Source organism: Gracilinanus agilis, chromosome 3 (assembly GCF_016433145.1).
Source record: "Gracilinanus agilis isolate LMUSP501 chromosome 3, AgileGrace, whole genome shotgun sequence".
NCBI lineage: Eukaryota > Metazoa > Chordata > Mammalia > Didelphimorphia > Didelphidae > Gracilinanus > Gracilinanus agilis.
Genome location: NC_058132.1, coordinates 263,584,959 through 263,610,618, shown reverse-complemented (window position 1 = coordinate 263,610,618; position 25,660 = coordinate 263,584,959). Strand labels below are relative to the sequence as shown.

Genomic DNA, 25,660 nt, shown 5'->3' with positions numbered 1-25,660 from the left:
TTGTCATGACATTTACTGATCCAGAAAGAAACTCTATGCTCTGGGAAGGCAGCACCTGGAGATCAAATTTTGGACAATCCATAACTTCTACTTCAAGGATCAACACAATTAGGAAAGCGAAGTGGCTCAGTGGGTAGAGAGCCAGGCATGGAGACAAAAATCTGAATAAGGAAATCACTGCTTTAATGACTTACATGTCTGGGATATTTGGAATTGGCCCAGGATTTTCATTTTTCATGATTATTTGGTTTGAAATTAAGAATGATGGGGCAGTTAAGTGGCTGACACAATATTAATTCTAAGACAGAAGGTATGGGTTTAAAAAAGAGAGGATCACATTGAAGACTGCAAAGGTTTCTACCATAGACAAAATCTGTAGATAGGTATATACTTTTCTTGCATTTTTACATCACTAATGGGCCACTGCTGCTAAATAGTTAACTTTTTATTTTTTACTTTTGTGTGAATACCCATCTAGAGATGATCCATCCGTGATCAACATTTCTGATGAAATGACAAAAACAGCATTGTGGAGGAACCTTCTGATCACCTCAGAAAACTCAAAAGATAAGGAGTCAAGCTTTCCTTCTAAAAGGTTTGAATTTTTTTAGTAATAACAGCATGATGTGTTAATCTTAGCCATTTTATAACCTTAAGTCATTAGCTAAGGAAAACAAATTTACCATCAAATTTAAAACTGAGACATAAATTATGCTTAGAACCAACATTAAGATGCTTCTAAAAATTTCTTTCTCAAGCCAAAACACCATTTGAAACATTTCCTAAACTGTCATTTATTCATCTGGGCCTCCTATAAAGCTGTTTTTCCTGACCTGCTTCAGTTTAGAAGCACCATAGATATCAGATGATATTTTGTGGCTAGCTCCCTCACCACCACCACCACTTACCCTCCCTCCCATGTTCCACATGCAATGACTATATCGGTTTCCTAATTTTATACACTTCGCCCCATGTGCTCATTTGGGGATCCTTCACACACTGCCTACTTCATAATTTTCATCTCTTAGAAATCCTATTCTCTCTCTATCTTTCTGTGTGTGTGCATGGGCACATGTATGTCACTTGTAGGTAATTTCACGTACATATAGAAACTAGGTTTTGCCCTTGAATTTCAACAAAACATAGGATTTTCTGATGTATTTCTCTGACTTCATCACTCAGAAACAAAATCATGCCATCTTCCTTGATGCTGAAACATAAATGCAGAATGGTATCATAGCAGTATTTCTTTCTGCTTGAGAGTGATCAAGGGATTTGGGGAAACTAGCTGCAATGTTTGCTATAATTGATATTTTCTTTTATTTCCATAAGTTTTCAATTAACTTTTTCTACTTGATTGTTTCATATTACATTTCTGTCATAAGCTCCCCTTCCTAAATCACTCTAGAAGCTGATTCCCCAAAGGTAAGACCCTCTCCCTCAAATCTATTTCTTGATTGCATCCCCTTATGTTAAATGGTGTCTTCTAAAAACCGATCAGCCTCTGTATTCTGTGTAAGTTTTGGGGAGGCAAAAGGCATGGAGTGTCCTAGTTTTAAGCCCTCATCTTGAGCTGATACACTTTAAGGCAGTTGGTCAAACACTTCAGAGGGGTTTGGAAGCCCCTCATAATTTTACCTATTCATGCTAGTGTAGACAAAAACCTCATCTATTAATTAAGAACTGTTCTTGTCATGCTATACTTAGCAACATGAGTCTGGCATCAGTCTTTTTTTACCTTAGAAGGAAAAAAAGGAACACCTTGATTTAAAAAAAAATTTTTTTAAACTGGACACTTCCACTTTATGTACTACCCATGCATCCAAACAAATACCCAAGAGTCTTGCTTTATGAAAACAGTCAAGAACACGGGCACAAGAGAGGGTCTGCTTGGCACTTTATAGAAGGAATTCAAAAATAGTAAAACCTGCACCTCTTGTTGCTGATTTTTGTCACCCCAAAATGGCATGCGGCTGCTTCAGTGTTGTCTCTCTTCCTCAACTGCATAAATAAGGTATGTAGGGAATCTAGAAAGGCTTGACTCAGAGGCTCACAGTCCAGCTCACCACATCTCTCTGTTTTTTGTTTTTTGTTTGTTTTGTTTTGTTCATTTTATCGCTAAAACACTGACTCATTGGTTATCACCACAGGCTTTTTATTGCTTGTTCACTGTTACTGGGGCTGAAAGCCTTGAAGAGTTTCTCTCCTTGACTTCAGTAGAAGTGAGCTTTTTATTAAATAAATCTAATCCCATTATCCAAAATAGCCATGTTATAATATAATAGAATGTGTTTCTGTGACAATCTAAGAATTTTGGAGAAATATTGAAGGGTTCTAGAAAAGGGAGCTGTCCACTCACACAGAAATCTGTTTTCTTACACTGACTGATCCCAAAGTTCCAAAAATTAAAAAAAAAATTCTTTATAACGACATTTCACCAGCCTTGGGTTTGAGCAACAGAACGACTGGGCAAAAATGAATAATTTCTTTTTTTTTAAAGCATGTATTAAGCACTTACTATGTGCCAAATTAAATGCAGGACAAGGAAGCTGTGCAATTAAGGAAGGACAGTCTGGTTTGTAGAACTGCTTACTTAAGCCACTGTTGTGTATATTCCTGTATTAACTAGACCAGCAGTCTAGACTGTCCATCTGTTTAGCTTTGACTCAAGCCAACAGTTAATATGTTCTAATGCTAAGTGTTCTAATGTTCTAATGTAGTGTTCCTTAAACTAAATACCAGATTCAAAGTTTTCAAGTAATGCCCTTTTCCCTAAAAGATCCATTTTAAAAATATTACTCTACATGACTAGCACATTTCTAGATTGACTTTGGAGACTAGCTCAATGTGATTTTAAATACATCCCATTTTAAAGGAATAATTTTGGAATGTAGTCAATAGTATCCATTCAGTGATGGACACTCAGTGCTGCAATTTCAAAATACTGCTGGAATAATAACTCTCATTTTAAAAAATACTTTACATTGTATAAAGTACTTTCACATACATGTTCTCATTTGAAAATCATAGTAACCTTTTCAAACCTATAATCAGTTGTTCTAAGAGATTTTTGTCACCCCTAAATGGCATGCGGCTTCTTAAATATTCTCCTCCCCAAATGTATAAATAAGATACCTGGGAATGCAGAGAAGCTTGACTTTAAAGGCTCACATCTCCATTTTTCAGATGAGAAAACTAAGGATTAGAACCATTCAGTGACTTATTTGAAGTCAGATGGTTTTTCAAATGGAAGATTTGAGTCTAGCATCCAAGACTTGTGACAACTAATATAGTTCCTTCCCACTTTACCATGCTGCTTATACTGCATTAAAGTGAAGGTTCAACTCTGCATTACACAGGGTAAACCTCCCAGGTAAAGGCATCTTGGGTGCCCTTTAATGCTTTTCATCTGCAAGGCTATGGAATCCTGATGTAAATAGGGCTTCTCAAGAAATTCTGAAAACAGTAGCAACACTTTGACATTCAAATTCCTATCTGTACCAAATGAGGGCGTCACAGTAGGACTAGGAGGCATGCCATACACATCGTTCATTCATTCACTCATTCATTTCTCTGTTAATACAACAAACATTTAAGGAGCACCTCGTATGGGCAGGGAGCTGTGTTGACTGACTTGACTTGGGGTACCCGTTGGTTTGAAATGGCCTCAAAGTAGGTTAGTAGCTGCGGTCTTGGATCTTAATCACCTTGAGAATAATAAGAACTTAAGATCTGGTGTTGTACCCAGGATCTCAGCTGATGGCAACAGAGCTGGCTTCTTGTTATTCCACACTTTGCTGGTAGTTACTCACCCCTGAAGACGTTAGCGTGTGAGGTTTCATGCCAATTCAGGTTATTTTGGAGTGCCTTTTGTAGGTGAAGTTAAATATAACAGTTGCATTTGGCTATTGTTTCATGTACTTTCATCTCTCACACTTCAAAGAAGACTAAAGGGAGATTGTAAGAAAAACATTCAAATAAAAGTGCATCTGATTAAAGGGTTTCATTTGTATCTTAGAGTAAATACAGGTGATACACAAGTATTGGCTGTGACTAATCCACTATATTGGATGGGTCATTTGAAATAAATCCCATTTAAATTACATTATCTCATTTAGTCAGAATGAACTATGCAATATAGCAATTTCTGTGTCTTACAGTGTCCAAAATCCACAGATTGCCCATTAGGTGGAAGTACTAATTCAACTTAGGAAAACATGAGGATAACATTAGATGGAATAGCCAGAGGTGTTTCCTAAATGAAGGACTAGGCTAGCTGTTGCAATCATCCTCATCACCTCCTTCAAGAAATACTCTATCCCAATGACTCCCTTTTGTTTCTCTGTTCTGACTATATTTTTTTTAAACCCTTACCTTCTGTCTTGGAGTCAATATTGTGTATTGGCTCCAAGGCAGAAGAGTGGTCAGGGCTAAGCGATGGGGGTCAAGTAACTTGCCCAGGGTCACACAGCTGGGAAGTGTCTGAGGCCAGATTTGAACCTAGGACCTCCCATCTCTAGGCCTGGCTCTCAATCCACTGAGCTACCCAGCTGCCCTCCTGACTGTATTTTAGACAGCATGAATTAATAAAAATATAAATAAATGATCCAGGGTTATATTAACTATAACTATTGAGGACCAGCTAAAAATAAAACCTATATCTATGATCTAAAATCCCCACTGCCACCATGAATCAAGAAATTTTTAGGTAAGATTGAGTCCAAGGTCTAGTTTTGAGTTTGGGTTCTCATCCAAGCTGGAGTCTACTGCTTCATAGAGACCGCGGTGTGCATATCAGAAGAAGCTATATTAGGAACCCTCTGTTATTGCTGCTGAGCAAATGTACATCAGAATTGCATGTTGATAGAGTTAGAACAGGTAGCTAGATGTCTCAGTGGAGAGAGTACTAGGCCTTGGGTCAAGAAAACCCGAGTTCAAATTTGACCTCAGACACTTACTAGCCATGTGACCTGAGCAAGTCACTTAAACTTAATCCCCTGGAAGAGAAAATGGCAAACCAGTCCAGTATGTTTGCCAAGAAAACCCATGGACAGTATGGTCCACAGGGTCAGGAAGAGTCAGACATGACTAAACAATTGAACAACAAGAGTCAGTGAAACAATGGTTCTTTATAAGACTCAATTACTTGAGTTCACTGGAGCTCTTTTTCTATTTCCTTTGAAACATTTAGTCCTTCAGTTGTATCCTGATACTTCACTTTAGTCAATGAAGTATTCCTGGCATCATTAACTATCATAAGGGAAAATGTTAACCTTTCCAGGCAGTGAGGAGGAAATGGTAGAGAATACTTCTCCTACATATTACCAGCTGTCTTTTGAAAATCTAGGACTAAGTATCCCTTAAACATCTCAGACTCAATATGTCCAAAGCAAAACTCATTATCTTTTTCCCCAAGCCCTTCAAGGGTATGATAGTCCTTCCATTCACCACGTTTGTGATCTCAGGAATATCCTCAATCCCTCCATTACTGCTGTCCAACTTATACAGTCTTTGGCAAAAACTTGTGACTCGAGCTCAGAAGAGACTATGTCTGGATATATAGATGGTGGAGAGAAGAGGGGGGAGGGAAGAGGAGAAGGAAGAGTAGGAGGTGGAAGAGAAGGATCCTCAAAAAGAACCTTGGGGAGCACTCATGATTAATAGGTACAAAATAGATGAAGATTTAGCAAAGGACACTAAAAAACAGAGGCACAGGTAGGAGGAGAACCATGAGAAAGAACTGTGAAATGAGAATATTCAGAAGCAGGTCATCTACATTATCAAATGCTTCCAAGTGGTCATGAGAGGGAAAATGTATCTAGAGTGGGTAATTAGGGGATCATTGGTAACTTTGGAATGAGCAGTTTCTGTTGAATGATGAATTCAGAAGTCAGACTGCAGAGGCTTTAGTAGAGAGTTAGAACAAAACTGGATACCCTTAGCATCTCTGGCTTTCCAAATTTAGCTGAGAAGAGGACAGATTTGGGGTGTTACCTGGTGAGGAGTGATTAGAAGAAAGGTTTTTTAAGGTGGAGAAAAACAAAGGAGCTGTTCCTAGGCAAGAGGGAAGGGAACAGTGGATAGTGAGTGATTAAAGAAAGATAAGGAAAGCGTAGATGATAGAATAGTGGGAGGAATGGGGGGAGGACCTGCCGAAAAAGACAGAAGTGTGGTAGGTACCATATTGAATACAAATTTATGTAACACACAGGCCATGGTATCTCCCAGAAACATTCTCCAGAACAAAGTTAATAGCTGCTAGACCTCTGCTTCTTTAGAAGTGGGATACATCACAAGTAAGTGTACAGAGCAGGAATGGCTCACTTAGAGCTAGGTAGAACTCAACGAGATGCTATATCAGAGGGCAAAGTCATTAAATCTTGTCACATGGAAAGAATGGAAGGAGAAGAAATTGAGATATGTAGATAGGGGGTTTTAAAATATAGAATTAAGGCTCTCAGCACATCATGTGCGTACTGTCATCCCTTCTCATGAGAAAAGCAAATGAAAGAAAAGAAAGTCGTTTCACTGTGACCTGTAAGTGGTATGTGCTGAGGCATGTGGCAGGCTCCAACCCAGGGTGCCACAGATGCTCACACTAGCTCTCAGAGATCTGGCAGCCTGCCATGAATGGCAGAAGCTCGGGCACTCCTTACCTGATGGTGCCTGGTGATGGTGACAACTGAGAAGGGCTGTTTCTAGCAAAAGTGGAAGAATAAAATCAATCCAAAGCACTTTCAGAATGCATTTGACAATGTGAGCTATTGGCCATGAAGGAAAACTACTGTTTGAGGGCTAAAAATCAGAATTAGAGTTATGCAAAATCACTCCTGATCCAGGCCTCTTGGTCAGAAGTGATATTCAGATGATAAAAGCCTTGTCCCAGGTGCTTCGGTGGAAGCAGTGGCAGGAAAAATTATATAAAGGCCCATAGGTAACTAAGGCATCACTTCATAATCAAATTGAATCAGCATTTATTAAATACCCACTGTGTACAAAGCACTTGCTACACATTAGAGATGCCCAAAAACAAACCCCTCCCCAAACAATCCCTAGAGTTGCCATTTTATAGGGGAGGGGAAGGATATAGGATGTAAACTGACGAATATACACACAATAATTTGACAAAGTAGCAGTAATAATGCGGGAACTCATAAAAGATTTTCCAATGAGCCATGTTTTGAAGGAAGCTAGAAATTCTAAAAAGTCAAGATGAAGAAAAGAGTGCACGCCAGGCAGGTGCAAAAACACAGAGGAATGAGACATCAGGTAGAGAAGCCATAAACCACGTCCCCTAGAAGCTTACAATTCAGATGTCAACATAATGCATGTGTCCATTTTTTATGAACATTTCCCAGCCAACCTGCTAATGTGATAGTGGGGGGAACCTTGGGAAAAAAGAAAGAAAGAAAGTGGGAAATCGAGTATCTTACTGATTATTAACAAATTGATTTGGAGAGTAAAATGAAATAAAACCCTCTTTCAGAAGATTCTGATTCAGAATATAAGTAGCGTGGCCATTCTTCCGGCTCTGAGGCTTTGTCTTCCCAAGTGGTCACCAGGCTACTGGAGGACAGGGTGTTCAGTTTTTTAATGGGATATAATTGTTCTCCAGAACGGAGGAAATGTGCCCTAAGGAACTAAGACATGTTCCTTCTCACAAAGCACCATTCAATGAGAAAAGGCGGGAGCAAACCGAGGGTCAGCATAACTAAGAAATAACAACTGTGACTTCTTGTTTGTTCCATTTAACAAAGTGTCAGTGTTGTCTTAAGATGGTATCATGACGGGTGTTTTCAACAATCATTAACAATTTCATTTGCCAAAATGACAAGTGTGTGAATCTTGCATGCTTTCAGATCTGTCTGAAAACTTTCAATTTTATTCATTCTTCCTCTCTGAAAATTCTGGCCCATGGCTTGTACCCTACCCAGTTCAGAGTTGTATAATTGTTGCTGGTCAGTCTGTGCTATGTAGCATGAAATATTAATGCATCTTGGTGGGGAGGGAAGGGAGTCTGTTCTTTGTTTTTATGTTGGGTTTTATTTTTTTTTTTCTGAAGGAGGGCATCTTTTAAGATGAAGGGAAGGGGATCAGGCAGTTCTTACAGAAGGTATGGTGGCATTGACAGTAACAGACTTTTCCTTTCCCCCCCTCCAGCACTGAAGGCAGAAAAGAGAAGAAAGCTGACTCAGGGAAAGGTGTTGACAGGGAGACTTGTCTATGACTTGTTCTTCAATTTATTTTTACAAACATACAAGAAGAGTGCCACAATTATTAATAAAACTGCTTTGATCATGTATTGTAAATTCTGTCTCTCATCCCAAACTCACGCCCACACTGTAAGTAGTGCCATACCAATTTTGTTCCTCTTGTCTAAAACTTCTGCACAATGAAACAACCTTGTGAACAGCCCCAGTAGCCTATGCGAGAATCTGTGTGTTCCTTGCTGGATTAACCATTTCTCAACACTGAATTCGTGTCATCAATCTCATAAGAGCATTTGCTTTCCGAAAGAGAGAACTCATGTGAGTTGACTTGTATTTTACTACTTTCCTGGCCTTGTGATGCCTATAAATTTCATTCAAAGAAAATTTAAAAGTTAGCCCTACTTCTCTCTGATTTTTATAGCTTAGCGTTATTGACTTATTTCAAAAGACCCAAATCAAAAAGTTAGTCTGAATGCTCTTTTTTAAGGTAATTCTATTTGTGCTGTCTTCCTTGATTTAATAAAAGGCATTTAATATTTTAAAATTTGTATTGCCTGAAGCATAAAGTCATTTGGGGGAATCAAAATAAAGAAATCTTTTCACATCTTCTTTTAAAAGAATTACAGACTTTGAAGGGAAACCTTCAGACAGCATTTACTCAGAATGTGCATTGTGATTACATTATCCAATATGGACCATAGGAAATACTAAAATCAATGAATCAATACTTTTATAAACAGTTTGGAGATGTTTTCAATATAAACCTTTGTCAGAAATCTGTGGTTAAGTTTCTTTACCTCCGACACCAAGTTTTTCCAAGTCAGCATTTATTTACACACTTACCGCATACCCCACGGTGAATCATTCATTGTATAAGAAACATTCAAGTGTACAGGAACTCTCCCACCAAGGATCCCGCCCTGTTTCATGCTAGTTTGGAACCATGTTCTAGTGTGAGGTTGACAGGTGTCCGGTTGTGATTTTTTCTTGCAACACTTTTCTACTGTTCTATTCAAAATGCATGCTGTCAAGAAACAAACCTCAAAATGAACATTTCAGCTGCTGACCAGGCAAATTCCCAATTGAGTTTCAGTCTGTTCTAAGTACTTTCATATTTACCAAGCCTATAGAAGAGGGGATGGCTATTTTCAGATTTGGGAGTACTATCTGAAAGGATAACTTTTAAATTCATTTTTAACGATGCTCAATAATGACTGACTCTAAGCCATTTGAGTGGGTTGGGTAGGATTCTAGGAATGGCCAAAGGCCATTGAACTTATACTCTTTTTAATGTACCCTTTGCGAAGATTCCGAGTTCTTCCAATTTGTGAATCATTTACTCAGTGATTTTGTTTTCCATACTCAATGTGTGTGGGGGGATATAGGGGGTGGGGGTGGTTCCTTTGATAACCGAATCAATGAGCAGTGTTTTATAGCATTCTCTTGACTATTGTAGTGGACCTCATCACTTCCTAGAAATTTCTCTCACAGACCTTAAAACGGTGATTTAAACGGAAATGAAGCCTAAGGGATGCAAAGAAGGATATGCATTTAATAACAATAATAAAGATTGTGTTTATAAATGCAGGAGACAAAGTACAGAAACTTTCTGTTCTAAATGCATTGTTTTCATGTATTCAATAATACAGATACTACTTTGTAACATTCCAATTGGTTTATGATTTAGTTTAGAAATACGTGCCAGCCGGTCCCTAAAGCAGCCTTCTTGTGTTTTCATGTTAATAATTCTTCTATTAAAAAAGCGATCATTGAAGTGAAAGTTTCACATGATCATCTATTAGACTATTAAGCAATCATTGTATCCAATGGCATTCTGTGTTTCTAAGCATTTTTTATAGTCACGCTGTTCTTGTGTGAATTTTAATGCTATCCTTATGTTAATCCCAACATTTTGAAATCACACAAAATATGATACAAATGTAGTGTTATATATTTACTTCTAATTTCATATTCCTGGTCAAAATTGCTGAATTTCTTGGATGTAATTTATTACAAAGTTTAAGTAAAGTGTACATGTGAATAGGATATTGTGTTTTTCACAACTAAGAGATGTTATGTGAAAATAAATATTTATCCTAACTAATTTCCTTTCACATTTTATATTATGTCGAGTGCCTTGTCATTTTGTGGGACCTTTTTTTTTTCTCTCCCAGTATTCATTAGGCCATAATCATTGCTCAGACTGTAAAGTCTTACATTTTCAACTTCAACTCAAAGTTAGGAAAATTTGAAGACATGTCATTAGGGATTTCAGGATGGTTGGTAAAACCACTTCATAGGCTATGATTTGCCTGGACAGCAAATAGCCAGTCATTCAAAGGCATTTCAAGTACTTACACAAAAATAGCCAAATTAGCTGTGTGACCCTGGGCAAGTCACTTAACCCCCCCATTGCCTAGCCCTTACCTCTCTTCTGCCTTAGAACCAGTATTGATTCTAAGATGGAAGGTAAGGGTTTAAAAAAAAAAAAAGCCAAATTATTCCTAGGAGGAAAGAGGAAAGCTGTTCTAGAATAGTTAACCTGACCCAATTATCACTTTAAACCATTCATTAATTGAATTGGGTCTGATTATGTACATTCTTGGGAATTAGGCCGAAAAAGTAAAGATGTCAAGTTTTTTGGTTTTTACCAGACCTGTGATTTCAGTGGTACTGGGAACCATCAGTAAGGAAATTCCATCAGCTAAACCAGGTCAGAAATTGTTCTGTAATACATAAGACTTTTTTTTTTTAATTCCCATGCAACACTAAGATGTTAAATAACCTGTCCAGGGACACTGAGCCAGTTTGTATCAGGAGGATTTGAACCCAGGCATTCTAGGGCCCACTCTATCCAGTAAGCCATACTATAATTTTTTTTACTAAATATATATATGTACATATATACACATACACACACATATACTTTTTAAATCTGGCTTTCATTTGACTGTTATATACTAAGTTAGTTGAAAGTAAAATCTGTATTCTATATTTTCTTTGCTCACGGCAGGCCTACTAGTTCTTGAATTTTGTCTTCAAAAATCTAAAGTCAAGACATAGATTAAATTATTCCATACCGATAATTCCACTCATTATTCTTGAATATCTCTAGAAAAAAGACACGGCTTATTTCTGTAAGCTCCACAATGTTAACAACCATTGTTTAGCATTAGGAAGTTCTTAAATCTGATTTTAACCATGTCTTAAACTCAGGCCCTCCTGGGGTTTTAAACAACACCACTGCACTAAGGCTTCCTGCTCAATTTGTGGTCTAACAATCTTTAGATGTTTTTCAGCTTTATCGTGCGTTGCTATTACAACTTGGTTTTTCTCCTTAACTGCAAAGGATTTCTTCCACTTAAACTCACTCTTTTTTCAATGAAGCATTTCACCGCAATACTCATTGGTATTCCATCTTTTGTTCCTCTCTTGAGTTTCTCCATCATTATGAGATCATGAGATTTAGAGCTAAAGATTAGCTAGTCTAACTGCCCCATTCTCAAGATGAATAAATTGTAAAGGCAGAAACTAAATTATTTATCCAAGATCTAGGGTTCTAAGTTAGGTTCTCTGATTCCAAATTCAGGCAGATTATGGTTTCTTTATAAATGATGCTAGACACAAAAAATTGGAAAAAATGTGATCACATATAATATAGAAGTCATCTAATGATCTAAGATGTTGGGTATTATAATTGTAAAAAATATAGACTGAGAATAAAAGGAGAAATAATATTTTAATTATGGCCATGTTGGTAAAATTAAAAAATGGCCGCACACCTGCTAAGATCTAATTCAAATACCCCACCAGACCTTTCTCCCCACAGACCACGTGCCTGATTTCTCCCGTGCCAAAGAGAGCAACGTACCAACCAGCTGGCAGGTAACAAAAGAGAGCCAGTCTCAAGCCCGACCTCCCAATTTAAGCTATCTTTTATGTTCGTTCACGTCAAGACCGGAAACCCGTTGAACCATGGAAAATGTAGTTTCAAAGTCTCCTAAATGTCCACAGGAAGTTTGTCATATATCTAAAAGTTTTAAGGCTCAAATGAGCCCCAAATACCTCTCAATGGAACCCCCAAAATTACAAATAACACATTTGTCAATCCATTTCTTTTCCTTTACAGTTAGGGTTGGTCAATCAGTAAGTAGTTATTAAGCCTCTACTATTAGTCACTCAAGTACAAATGCAAAAGGATGAAAATCTTTGCACTCAGGGAGCTTTTAGTCTACATGAAAGGATACTTTAAAAAATCACATGGGAATCGAATAATTAATATTCAAGAATACACAACTATATCCTGACTTTTATGTCCCCGAGTCCCAAAACTACAGGAGACTAAATCCATCTGAAGGTATCCAATAGGGATGGGAATATGCTTCAAGAGTCTCAGTGACCAGGGGGAAGACTCATAGAGCAGCAGACAAAATCTTCTGGAATCTGCTAGTTTGGGACCTGCTGATAAGATGATACCAGTTCAGACACACATAGCCATGGACTGCTTCAAGATCTGGAGGCAAGGAAGAACTAGCTATGTAATATTTTAAGGACATTCGTGTGTCAAGATTTCTCTATTAAATGATGTTTACATCAGTGTTCTGAAAATAGTCCTTGCAGGTCAGCTGTGTGCTAGTTGACCATTAGAGAGAATTTAATGCAGCAGAAAATGGCCAGTGGCTATCCCCTTTTAATACCAATAATACTCATGCATGAGTATGAACACGTGCATGCACACACACACATATACATACCCCATATCACCATTCCTGGGAACTTATCCATATTTCTTTGTATTACTGGCATGAGTTGAAAAATAAAATCCTATATTGATAGGTGTCTACTCAAATATTAAAGAGACAATGACAAAAACATAGGATGGGGGTTAAAAAACTTAGACTGGAGTCCTTGATCATCATTTATTAGGTATGTGACCTTAGATAAATCATTAAACCTTCCTGTGCCTAAGTTGTATCACTCATAAAATGACAGTAATTATACCAAACCTACCTTGGGGAGGAGAAGGGAGTGGAATAAGCATTTATTTATATGGCATCTACTCTGTGCCAGAAACTGTGCTAAATCCTTTTATATATATTATTTCATTTGATCCTCACAATGGCCTTGTGAAGTAGGTGCTATTATTATCCCCATTTTTCTGTTGGGAAAACTAAGGCAGTCAAAAGTTAAGTGACTTGCATAGGGTCACACAGCTAGTTTGTTGTCCAAGACTAATCATCACCATGCCTTTATCAATTACCCACAGTACTCAAGCAATGTTCTGAACTTAATATATGTCATGCTAGTGGGGTAGTATACTAGGATAATAAAATAACTATAGTTTAGGGCAGCTGGGTAGCTCAGTGGAGTGAGAATCAGGCCTAGAGACAGGAGGTCCTAGGTTCAAACCCGGCCTCAGCCACTTCCCAGCTGTGTGACCCTGGGCAAGTCACTTGACCCCCATTGCCCACCCTTACCAATCTTCCACCTATGAGACAATACACCGAAGTACAAGGGTTTAAAAAAAAAATAACTATAGTTTAAACTTTAGAGCAGCTCTTTCCACCTTGAAGAACTAGTGTAGTGCGTAAACGCTTTTCACTGTTTTTTGGGGGGGGTTTGTTTTTTTTTACCTGCCTGTCTGGCACTAGAAGCTGAAAGTTAACAGTATTTATTGAATAGCCACCCTTGAGACAACTCCAATCCAGCTGGGGAGGCTTTTGAAAGTCCAACATTTCAGAAGGCTAAAATACGTGGCATGCTGATGCACTCAAATACTGAACTGTGTGCTTAACTTTTGTTGGTTTAGTCGTTTTTCACTCAGGTCCAACTCTGTGGCCCCTCTGGGAGTCTCCTTGGATACTCCTTGGAAACTGGTTGGTTTACCATCTTCTCTGGTTTGTCTTAGAGATGAGAAACCTGAAGCAAACTGGGTTAAGTGACTTGCCCGGAGTTACACAGCTAATGTGTCTGAGACCAGAGTTGGACTCAAGAAGAGAAGTTTGCCTGACTACAGGCTCAGTACCCTATCCACTGTGCCACCTCACTGCCCATGGTGTGCTACAAGACTACAAATGTCATCAGAAAGAAAAAATGTCCATTTGGTATTTGAAAATTGGAGCTTGCATATAATCTTGATGAAAGGCAGGCAGGATTTGGATTGGCAAAAGAGAAAAAAAGTTCAATCTAAGTCACAGGAAACCATATAAAATGGGTAAATATGATATGAACAGGAAAGAAGCAATGAAGAAAGTGCTTTGACCATAGGAATTCATAGTGGAAGAGTAAACGGAGATGAGATTGGATAGGTAGAGTGAGGACAGATTAGAGAGACTTTAAAGTTCAGGCCAACAAGTGTAGCCTTAATCTTGTTGGTAACAGGGAGCCATTGTAGGTCAAAAATTGGAAAATCTGACCCAAAACTTTAGCTCAGTGTTTAACAGGACCTATGTGTCATGATTCATAATCGAAGTGAAGGATAAAGAGTTCAGTTTATGTCTACTGCATAAAAAAACGGGGATGTTAATGCTTCCCCAGTTATTTTTTCTAGAAGGAACTGAAGAATAGAAGAACATAGGACCTGGAGTCAGAGGGACCTGGGTCCAAATACATAGTCTCTTACATGGTCCTTGTAAGGCCTCAGGTAAATCATTTTACCTATTTGAGCTGTGGTTTTCTGAACTCTAAAATGGATAACTGAAGATTCAATCTTTCTGGTCCCTTCTCACTTATAAATCTATGATTCTATGATCATATGACCAAGGTTTGAATTCCACTTCTTCAACTTAGTAGATGTGAGAACTTGGGCAAGTCTCAGCCTCTATTTCATCATATTTAAAATGGAGATAATGAACAATTACCTGCCTCACAAGGTAGATCAATGAGAAGGCTGAACAACGTTGAGTTGTTAACAAATATACGTGTCATTTTTTTCTTCCTAGAAACAGGAGCCCAAGCTTTCATTCAGAACTCTTTTGAACACTTATAGTTTACCTGAGATTTTAATCTCTACAGTGCTGATTTCTCAGAGAATGAGAGGAAAAGCAAGAATTTTGATGAAGAGTTTGTGAGAGGCAGCCACATTGATAGCATAAGCCAACAGGCAAAAAATAAATAACAAAATGGTCTAATTGATGACTTTTTTTAAAAAACCCTTACCTTCTGTCTTGGAATCAATACTATGTATTGGTTCCAAGGGAGAAAAGTGGTAAGGGTAGGCAACAGGGTCAAGTGACTTGCCCAGGGTCACACAGCTGGGAAGTGTCTGAGGCCAGATTTGAACCTAGGACCACCCGTCTCTAGGTCTGGTTGTCAATCCAGTGAGCTACCCAGCTGCCCCAATTGATGACTTTTTAAAATCACCTTTTTAAGTGTTAAAACAAAAGTTTACATTCAGTATACTATTTATGAAAGCAAAGAGGGGTGTAGGGGACATCCTTTTAAAAAAGTCAGATCTGCCAATCCCCAGCGGGTACTAGATTAAGTAGTTGTTCAATTTCCTGTAAGGGATAAATTGAGTAACAAGCTTATTCATAAGCCAAGTGTCTTAAAGCACAGTAATTCCTCATTTATGCAGCACTGTTATGGAATTAGCTTAGTAGGAACAACAATTTCAGATACTATTATGAATTCAATTCAGATCATTACAATCAAGTTAGCACAGATGAGTAATTGACAGGGTGGAAAAAACTCACAAGTTGAAATATATATCAACATTTCTACTTCAATCATTCTCCAAAGTGGTCTTCAGACCCTTTCCAATGTTCCCAAATGAGTCTGACCTTCCCAATATTGGGGCCCAGTCCCTGATGCTTCAAATATATTCTTATCCTTATAAGGTATTTCTGATTCATTAAGTCATGTTCCTTTAATGCTTTTGTCCTTTTAAGTTGATTTAATTCTCTTAATCAGTTATCATCCGAGAGCTCTTCATCTTTGGTCCATTATTATTCACCTATTCTGTCCTTAAATACTTAAAACAACAATAATAACAACTATTTGTTGTAGTTGCCTTGTAGGCACAAAAGAAAGGTTTGTATCTTTTGGGGAATTGAGGGGAATGACAGTCGGGTTTATCATCCAGAAGTAGAGTTTTGATCCTAAATGGTGGTACAGATGGTCAGTGCAGATGACAGAGAGATTGCTATTCAATTTGTGTTTCAGACTCTTATTGTACTTCAGAAGTAGGTCTTAGTATTTATGCAGTGTTTTCTTGATAGGGAACCATACAAAGATAGGCCCAGTGGTCCTAGGTTAATTAAGTATCAAGAAAGTTTAATTTTGAAAAAAATAACATCACTTTAGGAATAGTTCTCATGTATGAGCCATCAAGAACATGCCCTGATAAGTAGAAGACCAGGGAGACCTTGTTTCAAGTACTCTTTCTGCTATGGCAGGGGGGCTGAGGGGGGAGGAAACAACAACAATGAAACTTAAAATATCCCCAGGCAACTCTTGAAGAGCCAAACATAAGTAAGTGCATTGGTGGAAGGAATTTCCATAGCAGGAATTCACTAGTTGGTAAAACAACAAGAGTGGATTTTTAAGTAATGGTATACTGATAGTCCAATAAATGAATAGGAAATTTGGAATTAATTGATATGTTAAAGAAATTTCATTTTATTAAGTATTTTATAAGCAAAGTTGTAGTTTTATGTTTGCAATCTTCTATCCAACCCTATTTCTAATAATCATCCTCACTGACCCCCTTGAAATGTTTTAATAACTTCAAATTCGGGGGGAGGGGGGGTTTCCACTATTAATTACACTAACTTTGATTGTAACGGTCTATGTCCAATCCATACTAATAAAGTGGAAAAAAGAACTGAGATGGCTTCTAAATAATTCAAGTCATAATATCTCATCCGCCTCAATTCTGTGAACATTTTGATTTTAAATCTTGTTTTGAATATGGAACATCTGTAAGGCTGCCTCCATGAGTCATTTTGTAAGCCAAACCCAGCCCTAGACACTGGGGTACTTCAATGATTAGATATACATGGGTAACTAGTTCAACTGTAATGGTCTCATCAACCAAAAACTCATTCCAGACCAGTTCTACGACTCTAACACAAATATATTGTCACAATTATCAAGCCTACCCAATTTGGTTCTGTAATATTTTAATATCTAAGGCTCATAATAGTTACAAAACCATAACAGCTTCCTGGGAGAAGACTAGAAAGTGAATATGATACTAATAACTCTTTGTAAAAAAAATAAGGAAATTTCTCTGAGTACATGTCAGTGTACAGATAGCAAAAAGGATATCTATGCAATGAAAACAGGGCCACTGATACCATGAACTGTTTTATTAAATTACAAATTTTGTGCTTTGTATTAAAAAAAAAAACAGCTTGAATCTTTCCATTTGTTTAATAGGTAATCTGGGAAACGTTAACAAAGCAAAGCAGAGCCTTGTAGGGTGGCCACATGCCAATATGACTTAGATCTGATTAGGGACATACTCATTACCTCTGAAATGCCAAAGACATACTTATTAAATGACGGGAAAATTTTATAGTCTAGTGAACAGACAATAATGCATAACATTCAACTTATTTCATATTGCTCAAAGGGAATCTGAGATGGGTAAATTGCTCCTTAATTAAGAACATCAAGGAAACTGATGAAAAATTCAAATTGATGCAAGTACTTCCTTCAAGTTAGGATTTGCAACACAATTAGTTTCATCTTTTAAATGGGCAAGTTGATGGGCTTCCATCCAAGTTCCAAGCTGTGTTTCATGTTTGAGAAAGGTCTTTTCATTTATGAAACATTACTGTGGGTATTTTTTAAACACATTAAAAAAATGGTGGTGGAGGGGGGAACCATTTCCACAGAGCTACTTGTTTTCATAGCACCTCTAACCAGAAATACCCCCAAGGTGCTCCCAATTATTGACAATTATTCAGAGCCCTCCGATTGTTTAGAACCCGTGCTATTATTGTCAGTTAACTCGGGGAAAAACCTTTTCAAATCTATTTTTCTTCCTGGGAAAACTGTGCTGTTTTTGCATGAAGATGACAACTATCTGGCTGGTCTCTACTCTGTAGCCATATTCAGTGGTATATGCAAGTTAGCATGTATTGGGACTGAATGTTTAGGTGAGGCTCCCCTGCAGAATCCCTCTTTCTGCTACTTCACTGGACTCATTTTGCCATCTTTCCACTCTTTTAACCAAGATTCACAATGTCTGCATGAGGCCAGTTGGGGACAGGGGAACAGGCCAATGATCTCGTGTAAAAGTAGCACATGAACAATTCATATCTCCTTTTTGTTTTAGCAGATGACATGTAAATGATCTGGATGCTAAACAAAATCCCACTGAATATATCCAAAATGCTGCAATGCAATAGTACGTTGGCAAGAAAGAATTCCACTTAAATGTTGACTTCATGTTGTATGTATGGAATTCAGGAACAAAAATACCCTTACATTTCTTGATTTTAGTTTATTTTCCCCAAGATAGTTATACTGACACAGTACAGTTTTGGGTAATGAGAAAAAAAATAGCTATTTAATAAGCTAAAAAAGAAATACAAAGTGAGACACTTGGGTGCTAAGAGAGATGAAAGCACTGTTTTAGGAAGTGGCTCATGTGAGTATATATATGTTGGTGTGCTGCGTTGCTCCCAATGCTATGATTTTCATCTGTGTACCACTAGAGAGAAGTGGGGGGAAAACATCATTAGTAGTCATTATACAAATGAGGTAGTTTAGCCTAGTTAAAAAAAAATATGGGGGCTCTTAGTTCCTTTGGATTCCTATCATTTTACAACTCAGAGTGATTGGAAGGGGATATTCAGTCTCCATTCCACCCCTAAAGCCTTTCCAGAGAACTTCATTCCTAGTCTACAAAAATCCAATGCTCATAGCCCAGAAGTCCCTTCTTGGGAATTTCACTGTGGCTTTTACGAACTTGCAAAGGTGAAATAAAAGACATATTGATTTTTCCTTTTGACTCAAAGTCAATCCTAAAGCACTGCTTGTCCTGGGAAATGACTGGTCCCGGTTTGCCCCTCCAGTTTCATGAATTGCTATAAACATCATTCTTACTTTCTTGTCAGGTAAAAAATATCAGTGTTAAGAAAAAAAGTGTTAACATTTTGAAGGGAAAAAAAATCCTGAGGTTTTTTACCTACAAGAAGTCAACTCACTACTCAGAAACAGTATTTGGAATCTGGGGTTTTGACAGATTTTTTTTTCACTTTCCATTTGGGTGTTTGACATTGTGTAGACACAGCTTTACACTCAGAACAGAAAACCCTTACATTGAACTGTTAATAAGTAACATTACTTGGTTAAACCAAGGCACAATTCATTGTTGGGCATTCCTATTTCTCTAGAGGAATCGAATTTTTTAATAAAGATTTGGCTGGACCGAACTGTCTTCTTGGTTTAAAAAAATTCTCTAACAGAATCAACATACCCCACTCCAGCTCCTACAGAGACCACCACCCAATGAACTGCTAGCTCTTCCTGAGGATTTCCGCCTGGTATCAAAATGACTGTTCCCCTCGTATAGAATGTGTAACATTGGAGCGGAATGCCGACTAAAGCAAATATGTTAGTATAGGGTGGAAAAAGACAGGCTTTTCTGGCTAAAACATACAGGAGAGCTGCATTTTAAAATAAATATATAGAGTGACATAGAGATCTATGTATATCTTTTTTTAAAATCTGGAAAGCCCTAGTACAGCAAATGAGTTTGACTTAATACACAGAAACATCTTTCTGTATAGGCAACAAAGGCTCAAGCAGTTTCCGACTTTACAAAACAAGTCTAATTGCTTATTGCCTGTTGTTGTTCAACAAAAGATAACATGGCAATTGCACAAAACTGAAAAGTGGTGATTATTAATATCCTACTGCTGTGATAACTGCTAGTCATCTATATTGAATAGAAATGGATTTTTTTATATTTTCACCTCTATTATTATTGCTAGTCTCCCCTTAGAATGAAGCTGCCAGATAAGGGAGTAGATTTCAAGGGAAATCAGGGGTAAGATAATAAGGAACCAGATAAACGGAAGATCAGTGATTTGGCATTCTGGGCATTGGAGCTGAGGTACATTTATAGTCCCCCTTCCTGTTTTTTCTTTCTGCTTTGTTTATGGTTGTTTTCACCACTTGCCTCAGTCATTTTTAGCTTATATATGGCTTGAGGACCTCTACTCTCTCTCTCAGTTCCCTCCTTGATAAAAATGGCAAGAGTGATTATCTCTTCCCCATCCCCTGGGTCTTCCTCAGGAAGGAGCTGGGACAGAGGGGTTTCGAAAGGTTCCTGGCACTCCTAGAAAAGTGGGAATCTGCACTGCTTCCCTCTCTCCAGTCTACCACTGAGAATCTGAGCCATACCATTGCCTGGAAATCCACACCGGCCTCGACGAGGGCTTTGGAGATCTGGGCTGACTGCTGAAAATGAACATTATCTGGAGGGGGTGGGGGTGGGGGGGAGAGAGAGATAAAGGAAACATCAAGTCACAAATATGGTCTCGTCCAGTTCTTTGAAACAGAAAAGGAGTGGAAAACAAGTAAAAGAATAAAAGGACTGTCTGAAGTTCTAGGACTCAACAATAACAGTTAGCAGAAGACAAGTGAGTTGTGGAAAGCAACACTGTTTTATTGAAGTAAATGTAACAGTCTTGCCCCCTCATGCATTTGTTTTGTCAGTAGTGAAATTGCAAACCTGTCTGTGATACTAAAAAGTCTAATTAACTGAAACTCACCATCTGCTGTTCCATGAATAAGGAGGTACTCAACTTGTTTAAAATTTTCAGCTCTGCTCATGACTGTTGAATTCTGGAATTGGGGGGAGAAAAAAAAAAAGAATGTCATTATTCAAAAAAGGATCTGCCATAAACTGATTTTTCACTTCAGTTTACAAAATAAAATGTTTTCAGCTGGGGCCCCCTTTGATACAAAATATAGCAAGCCGCTATTCAAGCAAATGCTGTCTAGATGCAAGGCATAATGCACAGGATGCCCTCCTCCGCCTGGGAAACATGGGATGGGAAGTGGATGAAGCTGCCGCTTCTCCCCTGCACATTCTGGAAGTGGGCACCTGTCAGCGAGAGGAGAGGCTTCAGGGAAAGCCACTGGAATCCTCGCTCCGGCTCCAGCCGGGTGCTGCGCGTTAGCACGGGGCATGGGAACATATTAGCGATGTATGTTCCATGGGCTTCTGCTGCCTTCAGCCAAAAAGTGTATCACCATGGCAACCGGGCATCACATGGTACCATACATGCTACATTTCAAAGAGCCTGTACATAGCATTTTCTGCAACTAAACATACTCTGCAATATGCCATGTGAACTTTGGTCCATATTGCCATACTCCGAATGAAAAAGCAAATATTATATGTTTCAAGAACAGATGTTTAAGACCTGAGGAAATACAATGGATGGGAAATGAAATGAGAAGCTGGGCAGAAAAGGCCGGATGTGGCCCTGGTGGAACAGTGGGAGAGCTCAGCCTAATCATTTGTTGCCAAAGAAGCACTATGAAAATAAAGAAGTAGTTTTGAGTTCACTGAATCCTTGTTTTAAGCTGGAAAGCTGGCTTTCTAGAAGAGAGGAGAAGACGTCGCTCAGTCAGCCTCGAGAAGGGAATGATGGGGGTCCTTCAGACCAGATTCCAACCAAGGGAAGGCAATGACTTTCCACAGGTACTACTGTGTATGGATTCAGGGAAAGAGAAGGCAAGTATTTTGCTTCCCAAAGTCTTGACCAAGAGAATGCCCTTGGGGCAGCTGCGTGGCTCAGTGGATTGGGCATGAGGCCTAGAGATGGGAGGTCCTAGGTTCAAATCTGGCCTTAGACACTTCCCAGCTGTGTGACCCTGGGCAAGTCACTTGACCCCCCATTGCCTAGCCCTTACCACTCTTCCGCCCTGGAGCTAATACACGGTATTGACTCCAAGATGGAAGGTAAGGGTTTAAAGAGAAAGAGAGACAGAGACAGAGACAGAGAGACAGAGAGAGAGAATGTCCTTCATGCTATACAAATTATATTTTTAGGAATGTCTGACCACAAGAATCAGTAATACAGGAAAATCTAAGCTGAGCCAATTCTGTGGCTTCTTTTTTTTAACTTTTCCCTTAAAATCTTAGAATTGATATTATTGAGGATTAGACACTAAATGATAACTCGAGTCCAACTATCAATAATATGGAATTAGGTCTTGATCAATGATACATGTAAAACCCAGTGGAATTGTGCGTCGGCTAAGGGGGGTCAGGAGGGTTTGGGGAGAGGGAAAGAACATGAAACATGTAACTATGGGAAAATATTCAAAATAAAAATTTAAAAAAAAAAACTTAGAATTGATATTAAGCATCAGTTCCAAGGCAGAAGAGCATTTATGGGCTACCAGTAATGGGCAAACTATGGCCTGCGGGCTAGATGCAGCCCCCTGAAAAGTTCTATCTGGCAGCACATTATTCCTAATCTGACAAATACAGTAATTAGGATACAATACAATGAAACTTCAAAAGAGTTGCCTTCGAAACAGATGGTCAGATGAGCATTTCCTTTCCATTGGCCCCCTCTTTAAAAAGTTTGCCCATAGGGGCAGCTGGGTAGCTCAGTGGAGTGAGAGTCAGGCCTAGAGACAGGAGGTCCTAGGTTCAAACCCGGCCTCAGCCACTTCCCAGCTGTGTGACCCTGGGCAAGTCACTTGACCCCCATTGCCCACCCTTACCAATCTTCCACCTATGAGACAATACACCGAAGTACAAAGGTTTAAAAAAAAAAAAAAAAGTTTGCCAATCACTGGGCTAGGCAACTGGGGTTAAGTGACTTGCCCTAAATCACACAGCTAGGAAGTGTCTATGGCAAAACTTGAACCCAGGACCTCCTATCTTCAGTCTTTGCCATCTAACCAATGAGCCACCTAGCTGCCTCCAATTCCACAGCATCTTCCTAAATCAGGAGCATCTCTGATGAGTCACAGAACATGGGACAGTTGGGCTTTGGAGTCACCTCCAATTTAAGCCCTTTGAAAAAAAGGAGATCAATCAGGCAACTTTATAGAATGATCACTGAATTCTCAATGCAAAGATCTGGATTCTGGTCCCACTCCTGCCACTAAGCAACTGTAAGACCTTTAACAATTCATTTATTCTTAATATACTTCTTCATCCATCAATAAAATGAAAAGATCAGATTATACTATTATTTTTATGACATAGATCCATTTAGGAGTCTAAAGAAACCTATGGAACCCTTCTCAGATTAACATTTTTAAATAACTGAAAAAAATGCTAACTGGGTTAAAAGTTAGACACAAATTTTTTAAAGTTTTTCCCCATCCAAGTTTGTGAAGTCCCTAGAATCTCTTCATAGATAGCTCTGTGAGTCCATTTATCCCAGGTTAAGAACCCCTGGATTAAACAATCTCTAAGATCCTTAAGTAAGCAGCTAGATGGCTCAGTGATAGAGCATTGGGTCTGTTGTCAAGAATACCCAAGTTCAGTTTCACCTTGAACGCTTAGGATCTGTGTTACCTTGGAAAAGTCACTTAACCTCTGTTTGTCTTAATCTTCTGGAGAATAGCTAACTACTCTGGTGACTTTGCCAAGAAAGTCTCATGGTCTGCAGGGTCATGAAGAGTTGGACTTGACTGAACAACAAAGGTCCTTTCTCACTTCAACATTCTAAGATCCCATGTGGTCAACAAATCCTAGAGTTTTCCAAGTGAAGTCCTTTTCCAGTGATCAAAAACTGATCTCCTATTAAATTAGTGACTGTTTTGTGGACCTGACCTGTGATTTCATTAGCTTGTGGAGTGCTTAGTGAGCAGCTTCCTCTACCCACATAAACTGGCATCAAGCTCTGTGACTTACAATCTTAACAACTTGTCTAAAAGTTCTGATTGGCTCAGGATCTCAGATACTGTCCAATTACTAAGCAGTAGTTCCAAGGCAGAAGAGTAGTATGGGCTCAATCAATAGATTCTGTGCATGGAACATGCCATTACACCTTGCTTCCTAGTTTTGCCAAAGTACAGTCCCTGCAACTATCACCAATGGCACCAGAAAAGAGATTGAGCCAAGAGCTTGGAGTCAAAATATCTGGATTCTACTCCTAAAATCTTTTAAGTTTGGCATAAGTCACTTTCTACTCTAAGATTCAGTTTTACTAATGCTCAATTTAAAAGGTTAAACAAGATGCTATAAGTAATTAAAGATGATAATTACATTAAAGTATCTTCTTATTGCTTCTGATATAAATTAGAATATAGTTATTATTGATCTTTTAAAAAAAACCATCTGGGGGCAGCTGGGTAGCTCAGTGGATTGAGAGTCAGGCCTAGAGATGGGAGGTCATAGGTTCAAATCCGGCCTCAGACCCTTCCCAGCTGTGTGACGCTGGGCAAGTCACTTGACTCCCATTGCCCACCCTTACCACTCTTCCACCTAGGAGCCAAAACACAGAAGTTAAGGGTTTAAAAAAAAATCCATATCCTCTAAGAGTCAGTTCCAAGGTAGAAGAGTAATATGGGCTCAGCAATGGGGGTTAAGTGATTTGTTCAGAGTTAAAGAGGTAGGAAGTGACTGAGGCCATATCTGAACCCAGGACCTTCTATCTCCAAGCCTGGCTCTCTAGTCAACTGAGTTACCTGTCCCCATGATCTCTTCAAAAAAAGTTCCTGGGACCCATTAAAAGAAAAATAAAAGCACTGTTCTTATCTTCATCTTAGTGAAGCTTTGATGGCAAGTTTGGGCAATAAAGGTATTCAGCCAAATCATCTTCTTTCTAAAGTTTAGTAGCTGATTTGTCCATTTTGTACACAAACCTGGTTTTCAACTTTAAGTTACAGATTATGGTAGCCTTTTGGGTAGAGGCCAGGTGAAACAGAATTATTTATATGAATTCCTGAAGAATTTCAACAAACAGCAAAAATATACTGACAATGGAGTCATCTCTGGATAACTCAGTTCATAAGATTCAAAAAACTAGAATAGATCTTGAACAGTACCAGATATCTGGGAATCTTAACCTTTTTAAAGGTCTAGTGAACCCCTTTGGCAGTCTAGAGAAGCCTACAATTCCCCTTTCAGAATTAATTATATGTGTGTCACATGTATTTTATGTACATATATATTTCTTAATTCATAATTGAAGGAAATGCTAAATTTCAGTTAGAAGTTAATGAAAATAAATATGGATTTTTTTCTCATTCAATATTCAAAGATCCCCTGTGATCTATCCAAATAGATCACTTGGGAATCCCTTGATTTAGTTCATCTCTCATTTTGCAAATGAAAACCTAAATATGAAATTTTAAAAAAGTCTAAAGAGAACTTTGAAATGATTATTATATGGATAACAAACAAAGCATCAGTGATCTGAGCTCAGACCTTCTGATGGCAAATCTAAGTTTCCATGTACTTAATGTCTACTTTGTGCACAGTGCTGTATTAAGTCCTGAAACCAATGTACTCA

The 25,660-nt window shown here is 38.4% G+C and overlaps 2 protein-coding genes across 2 annotated transcripts in view; one reads left to right on the top strand and one right to left on the bottom strand.

Moving 5' to 3' along the window:
* Nucleotides 1-8,478, top strand: part of SLC4A10 (solute carrier family 4 member 10) — a 257,844-nt gene extending 249,366 nt beyond the window's left edge. Inside the window, exons 25-26 of the mRNA XM_044669107.1 lie at nt 479-595; nt 8,161-8,478. Coding sequence (XP_044525042.1) covers nt 479-595; nt 8,161-8,227 — 184 coding nt within the window. The 3' untranslated portion in view covers nt 8,228-8,478. The remainder of the gene's footprint in view (nt 1-478; nt 596-8,160) is intronic.
* Nucleotides 8,479-17,506: 9,028 nt separating this feature from the next.
* DPP4 (dipeptidyl peptidase 4) overlaps nt 17,507-25,660 on the bottom strand; it is a 111,958-nt gene continuing 103,804 nt past the window's right edge. The window contains exons 24-26 of the mRNA XM_044669831.1: nt 20,942-21,014; nt 20,571-20,644; nt 17,507-18,873 (exon numbers count right to left, since the gene is read on the bottom strand). Of these exons, the coding sequence (XP_044525766.1) occupies nt 18,772-18,873; nt 20,571-20,644; nt 20,942-21,014 (249 nt within the window). The 3' untranslated portion in view covers nt 17,507-18,771. The remainder of the gene's footprint in view (nt 18,874-20,570; nt 20,645-20,941; nt 21,015-25,660) is intronic.